This window comes from Somniosus microcephalus, chromosome 18 (genome assembly GCF_052327205.1).
Source record: "Somniosus microcephalus isolate GS21.2 chromosome 18, FLI_Smic_1.0, whole genome shotgun sequence".
NCBI lineage: Eukaryota > Metazoa > Chordata > Chondrichthyes > Squaliformes > Somniosidae > Somniosus > Somniosus microcephalus.
The window spans coordinates 68,836,391-68,849,952 of NC_141004.1; the positions used below are offsets into that span (position 1 = coordinate 68,836,391).

The following is a 13,562-nucleotide window of genomic DNA, read 5'->3' on the forward strand; positions in this document are numbered from 1 at the left end:
TTTTACAGTAAACACAAAATTGCACCCAAGTGACTACCCTTGTGACTATTTGTGCAGAATTTTCCTCTTACGCGTGCTCCTACGTGGTGCCTCCCCTGTGGCTTCAGCAGATGTGGAGGGCCCCTTGCTCACTTTGCTGCTGCTCCTGCCTCGACACCTTTGGCGGGTGTCCTCTGGGGTTGCGAGCCTGTGAGGGCTCGTCAACAGTCTGCTGCTCCTGCAGCTGTGCAGGGGTTGAGACACCTATCTCACTTGGGCGTGGACTCCGGTGGGGCTCTGACCGAGGGCTCTGCAGAAGCATGGAAGTGGGGGCGCTTGGAGAGGAGCCCTCACTTCCTTGAGGTCTGCCACCAACCTCCCTCTCATGGGTGAGGTCCCCCTCAGTGCCTGCAAGTGGCTGGAGAGCACCTTGCTGCACATCAGGGGGGCCATGGGGACCCGTATTTGCAATGGCAGTCCTACTCAGAAGGACTTCCATGAAGGTCTGGTTTCTCTGTTCAATAGATGCCCATCGCTCCTCAAGAGATGCCATTCTATTCTGAACAATGACCATGTTTTCCATACCCTGGTGACTAAGCTCCTCCATGGCCGTAGCCATCCTCTCCTCTACCGTAGCCATCCTCTCCTCTACGGTAGCCATCCTTTCCACGGAGGTAGCCATCTCTTCCGTGGTGATGCGTTCATGCGCCAATGACTCCACAAAGGCTCTGGTCATGTTCGCTATGGACTCCTCCATTCGCTCCACACTCACAGCGACCCTAGAGACAAAACCTGCCAGAGACTCCTGCATCTGTGCCTGGAGTTCCATCACCGCTGATCTCATGGATGAACCCAGAGGCAGAGGGTCGACATGCTGCTGAGCCGAGCTGGCGGAGTCCTGCGCCCTCTGACTAGGACTCTCCACTGCTGTCCCTCTCTCCACAATCTGCTGATGCTCACTTGTGAGCTGTGATACACCAGGTGACAACACTACTCTATGTCCCGAAGGTCCCACCGAGGTGTGAGTGTCTGTGCTGGTGCTGGGTGCGCAGATTTCTGGTGATGCTGCGCCCTCCGAGGTTGCAGCTTCCTCTGAGGAGTCTGGCTGCTCAGCCTCTTCTTCCTGGCTAGGGGGGACGGATGCTTGTGATGGTCCTGTGGGGGAGTAAAGGAAAGAGTCAGAGATGTGATGCCAAGGCTACATGCACATTGCTTTTTGCAGATGCTCATAAGTCCATCTGTTAGAGCTTCACAATCATTATCAGCGACTCGTGCAATGTCAAAGAGAGAGATGGGAAACTTTTCTGTCACCAGCTTGCTGTGTTGCACCCATCTGTCCGTCCCCCACGTGCGCATCATCCTCGATTCCCATAATTTCCAGGACGGCCTCCGCCCGGGGGGTCAGGTGGACTATTGAGGCTGTCCCTTCTCCTGTCCTCGCTCGCTCTCTTTTGTTGTGAGCTCTCTTTTCCTGCAATGAGGGAGACAAGTGGAGGTTGAGTGAAAATGAAGGAGTGAGTGTAGAGATTGCATAGCATAGATACTTAGAAGGAGACAAAGATGGAGTGAGGTGGTAAGACCAAGGGCCCTCCCTGTGTGTTGTCAGTTGTTTTCATAGCATCACAGTGATAGGGAGTGTGAGGGCTGCATAGTCGAATAGATATGTGAATGTGAGCATAGATAGAGAGGGAATGGGTAAGGGTGCACGGATGTCAGTGTCAAGTGGGATGTGGAGGAAGAGATTGCTGAAGCTGAGTGCTGGTGAGGAAAGGCAATGGGGATCAGATTGAGTGTGATGGGAAATTCATACTCACTTTTCCAGTACGCTGCAGGTCATGAAATCTTTTCCGGCACTGAATCCAGGTTCATCGTGTGACTCCCAAGGAGTTGACCTCCTCAGCCACCTGCAACCACACTGCCTTAGTCTGCTTGGGAGACCTCTTCCTCCCTGATGAAGGGAAGAGCACCACCCTGTTGGCCCTAGCCCCATCCATCAATGCCTGCAGGGCCACCTCGTCGAAGTGAGGAGCTGATCTGGGCCTCCCGCTTGTCATATTTCCTGCAGGTCCCTCTCACACCAAATGGAGAAAGCTTGGCAGCCTGCAGAAGAAGCAAGTCTTGCTGTAGATCTTAAATGCAGCAGCAATGATGACATCATCGGAGGCGACTTCCAGTCAGGGAAAACCCATTTGCCAAGGGTTCCCACACGTTGGAAATCAATTGGACAATTAAGTTAAAATTGCATCAATCTCCCACATCCATTTAGATGCGGGTGGATTACACGAAATGCGGATAACATGACACCATCCCGCCCCTTGTCTCTGAGCAGCCACCCTCGGGTTTGATGTGGTGTCTGGGGGTTTGACTTGTGGCTGGAAGTTTGCTGGCACACAGGACTGGCACAAGATGAAGGCATCATGACTGCTGCCAGGATACCGGGCATTCAGCATCATGATGTGTTGGGCGTGGTCGCACACCAACTGCTCAGTAAGTGAGTGGTAGCCTTTGCTGTTATGGCACATCTCAGGATTTATATGCGGCGCCCGCAAAGCCACGTGTGTGCAGTCGATGGCACCCTGCAACATAGGGAAGTCCGATATCCTGGCATAGACACATGCACGCTCCTGTTTCTCTCTGTTCAGAGAGAAGACAATGAAGTCCCTTCTCCTGGAGTACAGCGCCTCTGTGACCTCCCAGATGCAGCGATGGATGGCGAACTGGGAGATGTTAGGTATGTCGCCTGCTCCAGACTGGAAAGATCCAGTGGCAAAAAACTTCAGGGCTACGGTCACCTTGATGGCCATTGGCATCGCCGTCGTCATCCTGCTCTGAAGCTGCAGGTCTGGTTCCAAGAGGTGGCAGAGTTCTGTGACCACCTACTTGGTGAAGCAGAGCCTCCTAATACACTGCTGCTGACTTAATGCAGGTATGAGAAATGCTCTCAAAAGACCCTTGGTGGGTTAGGCCTCCTGCAGAGACCACCCCTCCCCCTCCTCTCTCTGCAAGCAGCTTGTCCTCCTCTTTGCTGCTGCTGCTCCATCTCCCTGTCATGCTGCAGAACAGGGGGACTGCAAGCAAATTACCTGAGAGTTGTTGGTGATCCCTTTAAATCTCGCTGGTGGGGGGTCGCTCGTGCATTCAGCTGTGCGTGCTTTGGAGAGGGTGTGCAGTCATGCGGCGATGTTCTAAATAGGTCGTGCATCAAATCAGCGTTGCACATTGATTGATGTCACAATCTGTCTCATCTGCATTCTTCTGCTGAATGCAGGCAATGGCCGCGATACTGACCTGCCCAAAATGGCGATTGCCGCGGCCTGCGCCGGAAGTGGCCGGAAGCGAGGCAGCTGCCATTTTTCTGCCGAAACCGGCCTTAAATGCCGGCGCTCAGAGGGGGAATTTCGTGCCCATTAAGTTCAAAATATTGCTTTTTAGCCTGACCTCAGCCCCCAGGGACACATGGGTGAACGTTTGTCCACAATAGCAGCATCAGTGGAGCAGAGAAACCTGCATGATTATCTATACCTGGACTACTGGCTGACCAGTGCATCCTTGACAGAAACAGAAGCGGAACCAGCTCAGCTAGTTATGACACAGCTTGAATGTCTACAATACAAGATCAATCAAGGCAAATATGAGTTACACTCGGCACAGGACTTGGTCTTTGTTGGGGTCACTTTCCAGATAGAAGAGATTATGAGGGTCAGTTTTCCTCTCCGGACCTCTACAATGTGCACAACAGGTGCAACATACTGGAGATACGTGAGGGGCATTTACATGCCATGGGGTTCCTCCCTCTGGCACAGGCCTGCCTCTTGGCATTGCCATGCACTCGGATCAAGGTGGAAAGAGGAACTGTGAAGCCCGCAGTCATGCCCCTGACCCTGAAGCCTGTAGATCATAGTGTGTTGGGAGTGGGGTAAGTATACACATGTTGCTTGTATTCATCTGTGGGCTACCCCTTGGATCCCCGCAGAACCTCTGGTACATGCAAGTTTCTGGCACAAGTTCCACCGCCAGGTTTCTTTAGGCACCTTTTTGTGGTCGAAGTGACAGAAAAGTGAGATGAGAGGCGGGTACACCCCTCCACCTCATTTATGTAAGTTTGCTGGGCCTGTTATCACTGTAGGCTTAGGCATAGTTATGCTGAATTGGGGAAGCCCCAGAAATTTTGGAGCAGCATATTGAGGATGAAGACCTAACGCAGGGGGTCTTCCTCATTTCCTTCTTGCAGCGCCTGGGAACTGAATGTTTCTCAAGTGCAACAGAGATGAAAATCTATCCTCTAGGACAGATGGCCACAACAGCTGCTAGTGTAACAATCTCATGTACAATATTGGCTGTCCCAAAAATCCAAACCTCCAGTGTTGGACATGGAGTGAAAGCATACTGGCTTGCCTGATATGCAGCCCATTTACTGTCACTAACCCTAGTGACTGTTATCGCCCTCCCAGGGTGAAAAAGACATTTGAAGGAAGCCTGGTGCAGGGAATGTGGAATGCCCCCTATGATGCGTGGCACATAAACTCATATTCTAAGGAGTTTGGCTAACCTTGAACCACTTTAAGGAATAGATACACATAAGATGTATGAAATTATGCACAATTTGACTGTTCTGTTTTATCGATATGCAAGACAGGACTCAAACTGCATTGAGGCGATGTTGATACAGCACTGGTGCAATCTAAACTGTATACATGTGTTAAACCAAACTGTTCAAATTGGATTTTGCCTGTGTTGCCTGAGTTGATTTTTTTTAACATAATGGGCTCGATTTTAATAGCCCTGAGGAGGCGGGTTTGGAGGCGCGTCAGCTGCTAAAATCGGAAAAAATGGCTTCAGACAATCAACCCACCTCCATAGAAACATAGAAACATAGAAGATAGGAGCAGGAGTAGGCCATTCGGCCCCTTGAACCTGCTCCGCCATTCAATGCGATCATGGCTGATCATCCAAATTCAGTACCGGTCCCTGCTTTCTCCCCATACCCCTTGATCCCTTTAGCCTTAAGAAATATATCCAACCCCTTCTTGAATATATTTAATGTATTAGCCTCTACTGCCTTCTGTGGTAGAGAATTCCACAGGTTCACCACTCTCTGGGTGAAGAAATTCCTCCTCATTTCTGTCCTAAATGGCCTACCCCTTATCCTTAGACTGTGACCCCTGGTTCTGAAATCCCCGACCATCGGGAACATCCTTCCTGCATCTAATCTGTCCAGTCCTGTCAGAATTTTATAAGTTTCAATGAGATCCCCTCTCATTCTTCTAAACTCCAGCGAGTACAAGCCCAATCGACCCAATCTCTCCTCATACGTCATTCCTGCCATCCCAGGTATCAACCTGGTGAATCTTCGCTGCACTCCCTCCATGGCAAGAACATCCTTCCTCAGATAAGGCGACCAAAACTGCACACAATACTGAAGATGTGGTCTCACCAAGGCCCTGTACAACTGCAGCAAGCCATCCTTGTTCCTGTACTCAAACCCTCTCGCTACGAAGGCCAACATGCCATTTGCCTTCTTAACCGCCTGCTGCACCTGCATGCTTACCTTCAGCGACTGGTGCACAAGGACGCCCAGGTCTCGTTGCACTTCCCCTTCTCCCAATCTATTGCCATTCAGATAATAATCTGCCTTCCTGTTTTTGCCACCAAAGTGGATAACCTCACATTTATCCACGTTATATTGCATCTGCCATGCTTCTGCCCAATCACCCAACCTGTCCAAATCATCCTGTAGTTTCTCGGCATCCTCCTCACAGCACACACGCCCACCCAGGTTTGTGTCGTCTACAAATTTGGAGATATTACATCTAGTTCCCTTGTCTAGATCATTAATATATATTGTGAATAGCTGGGGTCCAAGGACCGATCCCGCCCCCATGCAATTTTCGTGAGTGTCTGTTCAGCTGCTCCCAAACTGACCCGACTCCAACCGGTGGGACAGATAGTTAAGGCAGTTAAGAGCCTGTTTTGATAGAGGTTTCCCATTTTCCTGCCTCTGGCTCCTGTTTCCCATCTTGTCAGAAACAGTCCTGCTGCAAGGAGACAAATTGGTGGAGGACATGATCTGTAGTCATTATTGATGCAGAACTTTAAAAGCGCTCCTGTAACATGGCTGGCATTCAAATGCAACAACTTTGTTGTTGGAGGTTTGGGTTAAGATTTTGCAAATCTACTGACCTTGTGACTGGTCAAGCTGACACACATCTGCTGTTTGAACAGATTGGGAATAATTTCAGGCCACTTTGAGTTTGCACTTTCAAGCTTCTTCCCTCAACTGAAATCTATAACAACGGGATGGGAACCATTTGCATCCTCTCATCCTGGTCGTCAGATTTGGAGGAAGAGCAGCACGGCTTAGTGCTGCCGGATGAACAAGTGGCTCAGTACACAGCCTCCTTGGAGGAAGATGAAGAGGAAGAGGATGAGTTGGAGGATGGGGAGTGACGCCTTGCGGGGCCGGATGTGGCCAATCCAGCAGCAGGCGACCACATTGCTGGCCATCAGGCAAGGGATGCACTCATCCATGCCAGATTCACGTAAGCTTATGCTTCAACCACAGGTGGCTGGCACATGGAGATGAATATAATCCGACATTCTCAAAACCCCAGGCATCATCTGGCCAATAAACGGTGGTTTGCGTTCAGTGTCGCCACCAACATTCTACATGGAAATCACCCTGAGTCCCCACTCTTGAACTTCCATTTCCCAGAACACAGAGGCCACACTTTAGGTGATCTCAGCAGATCATTAAATCTTTTTCCACACTGAACCCATGTATGTCTGCCCACAGACCTCGAGCTCACCTTCTCAACAATTTGCAGCCAAGCTGCCTTGGTTTGCTGAGGAGGCTTCGTCTTTCCATTTCCAGGGAAGAGGGGCTCCTGACGTCCTCTAACTCCCTCAACAAGAGCATGGAGAGAGCCCTCATTGAACCTGGGTGCAGCCTTAGTTATTGAGGCTGCCGTTGCTGCAGCAGCCAGCACCTTTAAGAGAAAAAAACATTAATATTACTAAGCCAATGATTGGAACCAATCTGGCATCTTTTTCATTTCATAGTCAGATCATAAATTGATGTATAAAAAAATCATAAATATTTTTCTTGAATAATATGACCAGCAATTTTATTCATTGAATTTTGTTCGGAACAGACGCTGTCAACTCCCCTTTCTATTTAATACAGCACCAATCCATCCCATTGATATTTTTCCAAAGGGGACATGGCCCCTTTAAATTTACATTCAAACAACGTGTCATCAGACACGAGAAACTGACAGCCTCCAAGCAATTGCCTGGGGGGACCCACACATCGGCCATAATGAGGCCAATCAAGCCAAAATAGTAACTGATGGGAGGTGGCAGCCAGGAGCGGGTCGGGAAGCCGCCGAGCAGCGGTCCCGCCCTCAACCCGCCTCCATTAGTAAAATCGAGCCCAATATTTCTGTAGTACTAGTTTCAACATTTTTTCTAAACAATAAGCCATCAGCCTGGAACTAGACTTAACAATGGCGATTTGCATGTTAATTAGTATACAGAGGTCAGGTCGTTAAGTACAATCTCAAACATTTCATGTTATTGTGAGAAGATGGTTTCTTGTGATATCAGGGGGTCCAAGTATCATTCCATTCTAATCATTTCTAGCACCCAGTTAATGACTGATCTGCCCTTTGACACTGCTGTAGCCACTTAAATGCTGCAGCAGTACCGGATTTCTTTCCTCTTCAAAGACGAATTCCCATTAGAGAGTACATATAATGCCCACAGTATTACAATTAAGCTCACCCAGGAAAACGTGACAGGGTTGAGCAGGCAGATGTGCAGTCCTGATGCACTTTCATCAGTAAACCCACCTTTGCCTTTGAGGAAAAGCCAGTCGCAACATAGAAAATTTTCACTAACTCACAGTCAATGGGCAGAAAATCAATGTCATAGCTCCACTGGAGGAATGTTATAAAGGAGTGTAATACATCAGAAATTTAAGACTGCCGTTTTCTATTGGATTTGCATTTTAGGAAACTCTTGTTACTAAACAAAAAGGAGTTAATTGGCTAGAGGTTTGGTCTTGCACTATTACCAGACAGCTGGGGTGGGTCAGTGATTATTTGACCAGAGAAATGGCTAACTCATTGTTCATTTTGAAAACTGTGTTGCTTTTGGATTGTATGCTGATGATACCCAGCACAACCCACCACCAGTTCACTCTATTGCCACCTCTGTGATATTAGACTGTCTGACATCAAGTCATGGATGAGTCAAAATTTTCTCCAAACTGAATGACAGGAAGACTGAGGCTATCATCTTTGTTTCCCCACTACAAATTCCACTTCCCAGCCACCTGCTCAAGCTGAACCAGTACATAAAAACCTGAGCTGATTGTTAAACTCCACATTTTATCCATCACCAAGTACTTGCACCTCCGTAACATAATTTGCCTTTGGCCTTATTTCACTCCCACTAATGCTGAAACCCTTATCCACACGTTTGTCCCCTCGCGACTCAATTTCTTCAATATCCTTCTTGCCCCCTTCCCATCTCCCATTCTCAATAAACTTTGAACTTGTTTGAAACCCAACAGACCATATCCAATCCTACATTAATTCCTGCTTACTCATCACTCTTGTCCTTGCTAATTCACACTGGCTCCTTGCTCCCCCAACACACTGAATTAAAAATCCTTTTTTTCTTCTTAAATTCCCTGATGGCCTCACACTATTCTACCTCTGCAGCTTCCTCCATTTATACATCCCCTCTTGCACCCTTTGGTCCCCTGTCTCTGGCCCTTTGTGCAACCGCCCCCCCCCCCTTCCTCTCATCCAAACACTCGTGGCAGACATCAGTGCCTCGACCCTACTCTCAGGAATTCCCTCCTTAAATCCCTCCCCCTTGCTACTTCTCCCTTCACCTTTAAAAACCTTCTCAAAAACCATCTTTTTAACCAAATATTAGGTCACTTCTTCTAACTCTCACACCATGGCTGGTCCATTTCTTTATTTGTTTATTTTTTCTTTCCCTCATGCTTTCAGTAAATATTTTTAGACTTATCAGGATAAATGTGTAATAGAATAGGTTAGTCCTAAATGCAGAACTGAAGGCCCGATCTTCTCAAAGTACTACTTGGTCTGAACTCTGTGGAGTAGTTGTTATTTGAACCGTAATGGTTGAATAATTCCATCATCCTTACCAAAGTATATAATTAAGTTTTGTTGGTGTTCTTCATACCTTTTCTCATCAGAGCGTACTTTCTGAGATGCAAGGACAGATAATTAATGCACTTGCAAAAGAGAGGGATTGTTTCGAAAAAATAAACAGCTTGAAGACTGGCCTTGAAGAAGAAAGGTAAATACTGCTAATTAGTATAGGTGAAAAGTGATGTTAATTAGAGTTATGGGCTGAGAAATCTGATCACGCAAACTGCACACGCCTGCTAAAAAAAGGGTAATGGAGAGGAAGAGTGGAAACAATAAAAGGGTGACAAAGAGAGGAAATTAAAGGGTTTTTGGATCAGAAAAAGAGTGTGAACCAAAAAGAGAGAGAAAACCTGAAAAGGATGTTGCTGAGAAATAAATCAGATAAGAGAGTAAACCACAAAAAAGGGGGTGGAGAACCTAAAAGAGAGAATCTGAAAAGGTAGGTAGTTAAATCTGAAAAAGGAAAGCAAAATTGAACCAGAAAAGGAGAGAATGTGAACCTGAAAAAGAGAGAGACATTAAAGAAAAGGGGGTAAGAGAGAAAATCAGAATAGGAATGTGAACCAGATAAGGATAGAGAACTGGAAGGGAAGAGAATCTGAAAAGGAGGGAATGTAAGTGAGCCTGCAACAGGAGAAGGAGAACCTCAAGGGAGGAGAGAGAGAGAGCTAGAAAGATTATGAAGCTGGAAAGGAGACAGTGGTTCAGAAAAAGGAGAGCAAGATTGTGAAACATAAATGGGGAGAATGAAAGGAGAATAGAAAGAGAGGGGAGGGAGGAGACAGAGAAACTGAAGAGAAGGTAGAAGAGAGATAGTGAAGTAGAATCTAATGGAGAGAATGAAAGAGAACTTTTTTCAGACATAACAACATCAGTATCCTTAGTTTGAGAGGCTGTGACATGTTTGGTAGACTGGAACATGTGTAAAACGTTTTGAGAATTACCGATCGATTTTGCTTATATTTATTGTCAAAAATGAAAAGTTGTGTAAAAAGTTGCAAGCAAATGGCTAAAAAAAATATATACTTTTTGATCTCGTGGCATTGCACATGGGGAGTCAGTACTAAGTACAGTTTTTAGGTTGTGGCTTTAGAGGGGATAATTGGAGGAGGGAAGAAGAGAGGAAGAGAGAGGAACAAGGAGGAGCAAGGGAGTCATTTCAGCCCATAATGTAGATAACAGAGACAGACCCCTAATTTAACTGAGAACTATTTGGAAAAATGTCTACTAACAATCACCCTAGTTAGTAAATCTGTGTACAACATTTACCTTTATGATATCAACCTATTTCCAAAATTTGATGGGCTAGATTTCCCTGTCATTGTACTTTCTACAAAGGATTGCCTGAGTGCAGCACATAGAATAAAATCAGACAGGGGGGGTCACACTCGGTAACAGCCGGCCCAATTTTTCGTCTATTTAAATTCATGGATGGGAAATTGGATGGGCTCCATTAATAATTGGAAATTTTCCTCTTTGCGCAGCACTCAGATGATCCTTTAAGCTAAATGCAATAACAGAAAAGTCTGCCCTGGATTCTTTAAAACCTTGAGCATTTATTCCTTATTCTGTTTGTGCCTTTTATTTGTCTAAGTTAATCATACAAAGAAAAGTTCCCCTTCCATTAGGAGTGTTAAAGAATTTCTCAATAGAGTCAAATTTTCTCCCATTTAGCAACTGAATACTCCATACATCTGCCTGTGTCAATGATCTGTTCCATCACAGTTTGTATTCAAGAAAACAAAGCTTTGGCCAACATTTTATAATCTACATTTATAAGTGCCATGAGCCTCTAGTTCTTAATTTTATTTCTTCCCTTCTTCATAAAAATTAAAGTTACAATTCCCCTCCACAAAAAACGGATATGCCGCCCTTTCTTAAATGTTGTCAAATAGTTCAGAGTTGTGTCCCTCCTTTTGGAGTAGTGTGTTAGATCCATGTGCCACAACCCTGATCCGCATCCCCGGGAAAAGGGCCTCCACGGGCAAAGAGTTGCGCTATTTGCCCAACTTCTGCCCGCTGAATGCCCGTGAAATTCTTAGGCCTGCTTTTACCAGCATACTACTTTCAGCTCCCCGAAAATGTTAGCGCCCCGCACCGGAAATTGAATGGTAGCACCCCAAGCAGGAGACGGGTGCGCAATTGGAAGTGCTCCCCCTCCCTCTTGGGGCATTACCCTTCAATATCGTGGCACTACGTGCAACAGCGCCACACGCGTTGGCACGTAGCGCCGTGGTATTGCAGGCCTCCCTCCCCTGATTAACGGGGAGGGGCCTAGCGCAGTCCTGCTGGACCACCAGGCAGCGGGGTGCCAGCAAAAGAGCCCGGCCTCAAGAGGAGTGCTGAGCTGACCAATCGCGGCCAGCACCCCGCAGGAGGAGGCGAAAGGGGGCAGGTGCTGTCAGGCAGCCCAAAAAAAAATGGCCGCCTGGCACCTGCCGTTTCATTTGCGCCGCTGCGGCTGCAAACATGACACTCTCACCCATCTCTAGTTCTCCTGAGAATGTTGTGATGGCCCTTCAGGTACAAAAAATAATTAAAAAGGCGAATGGAATGTTGGCCTTTATCTCAAGAGGGCTGGAATACAAAACTGAGATTGATAAATTTTTGTTAGGCAGGTATATTAAATGTTATGGAACCAAGGTGCATAGATAGAGTTAAGATACAGATCAACCATGATCTAATTGAATGGCGGAACAGGCTCAAGGGGCTGAATGACCTACTCTCTTCCTATGTAACTGGTGCACTCTTTGCGACAATGGTGCACCCACAATAGTGTTAGGTATGGAATTCCAGGATATTGACCCAACAACAATGAAGGACTATTAATATGTCAGGATGGTCTCTGACTTGGAGGGGAATGTGGTATGTGACATAACAGACTCACTCAGCTCATTAGAGTATTGGGAATGGCATCTAATGACTGCATGCACACACTAATACTGTGACAGAGGGTTGGCAGATGCAGTGTGTAAGTGGGATGCATGTGGCATGCCTGTGATCATGCATTATCCAGCTGGGATGTTAAGTGTCACCTTTACTGGGGTGAGTAAAGCACACATCTTGCCCATTCTGGTCAAATCATTATTTTTGTTCCCTGCATTATGTTGCTGATCTTACGGTTTTGGAGTTGGCACTAACAGCTTCAGCCACCTCCCTCGATTTGTCTTCACAGTGGCTGAAAATGGTCTCTTTCACTGTGTGCTAAACAATCTTGTCCTCATGGCTACTAGCAATGTTTCCATCTTTGCTTCACTGAAATTATCAGCTCTATTCCCTACTGGTCTTCTGGTTGCCATGACTTCTCAGCTTCTTCCAATACTGTAATTGTACTGCTACTTCCTTTTTAAGTTGCTACAGGCCTTAAAATTCTGTAGTAGGTTTCCTATTTCCAGCATCCCTGCGCCCCCACCCCCACTCATTCCTATACACTGACAGTGCTACAGCAGGAGACTGCTGATTTTTATGACAATGACCTGACCCTGGAAGATCCAGACCCATCTATCCCTGGTAATTTATTTCTTTAGAGCCTTTTAAGGTTAGCAAGGAGGTTGACATAAGAAACATAAGACATAAGACGTAGGAGCAGGAGTAGGTCATTTGGCCCCTCGAGCCTGCTCCTCCATTCAATAAGATCATGGCTGATCTGATCTTGGCCTCAACGCCACTTCCCTGCCCACTCCCCATAACCCTTGACTCCCTTACCTTTTAAAAATTTGCCTATCTCCACCTTAAATATATTCAATGACCCAGCCTCCACAGTTCTCTGGGGAAGAGAATTCCAAAGATTCATGACCCTCTGAGAGAAGAAATTCCTCCTCATTTCCGATTTAAAAGGCTGCCCCCTTATTCTGAAATTATGCCCCCTAGTTCTAGATTCCCCCACGAGGGGAAACATCCTCTCTGCATCTACCCTGTCAAGCCCCTTCAGAATCTTATATGTTTCATTAAGATCCTCTCTCATTCTTCTAAACTCCAATGAGTATAGGCCCAACCTGCTCAACCTTTCTTCATAAGACAACCCCTTCATCTCCGGAATCAACCTTGTGAACTTTCTCTGAACTGCCTCCAATGCAAGTATATCCTTCCTTAAATAAGGAGACCAAAACTGTATGCAGTACTCCAGGTGTGGTCTCACCAACGCCCTGTACAGTTGTAACAGGACTTCCCTACTTTTATACTCCATTCCCTTTGCAATAAAGGCCAACATTCTATTTGCCTTCCTAATTACTTGCTGTACCTGCATACTAACTTTTTCTGATTCATGTACAAGGACTCCCAGATCCCTCTGTACCTCAGCATTTTGTAATCTCTCTCCATTTAAATAATAATTTGCTTTTTTATGTTTCCTACCAAAGTGGATAACCTCGGATTTTCCCGCATTAAACTCCATCT

The 13,562-nt window shown here is 46.5% G+C and overlaps 1 protein-coding gene across 4 annotated transcripts in view; it reads left to right on the forward strand.

Annotated features, from left to right (window-relative positions):
• The window catches only part of sycp1 (synaptonemal complex protein 1), a 698,098-nt gene that overhangs the window by 385,568 nt on the left and 298,968 nt on the right, over nucleotides 1–13,562 (forward strand). For all 4 annotated transcript variants that reach the window (XM_086011629.1, XM_086011633.1, XM_086011630.1 and 1 more), the window contains exon 18: nucleotides 9,212–9,315. In XM_086011629.1, coding sequence (XP_085867755.1) covers nucleotides 9,212–9,315 — 104 coding nt within the window. The remainder of the gene's footprint in view (nucleotides 1–9,211; nucleotides 9,316–13,562) is intronic.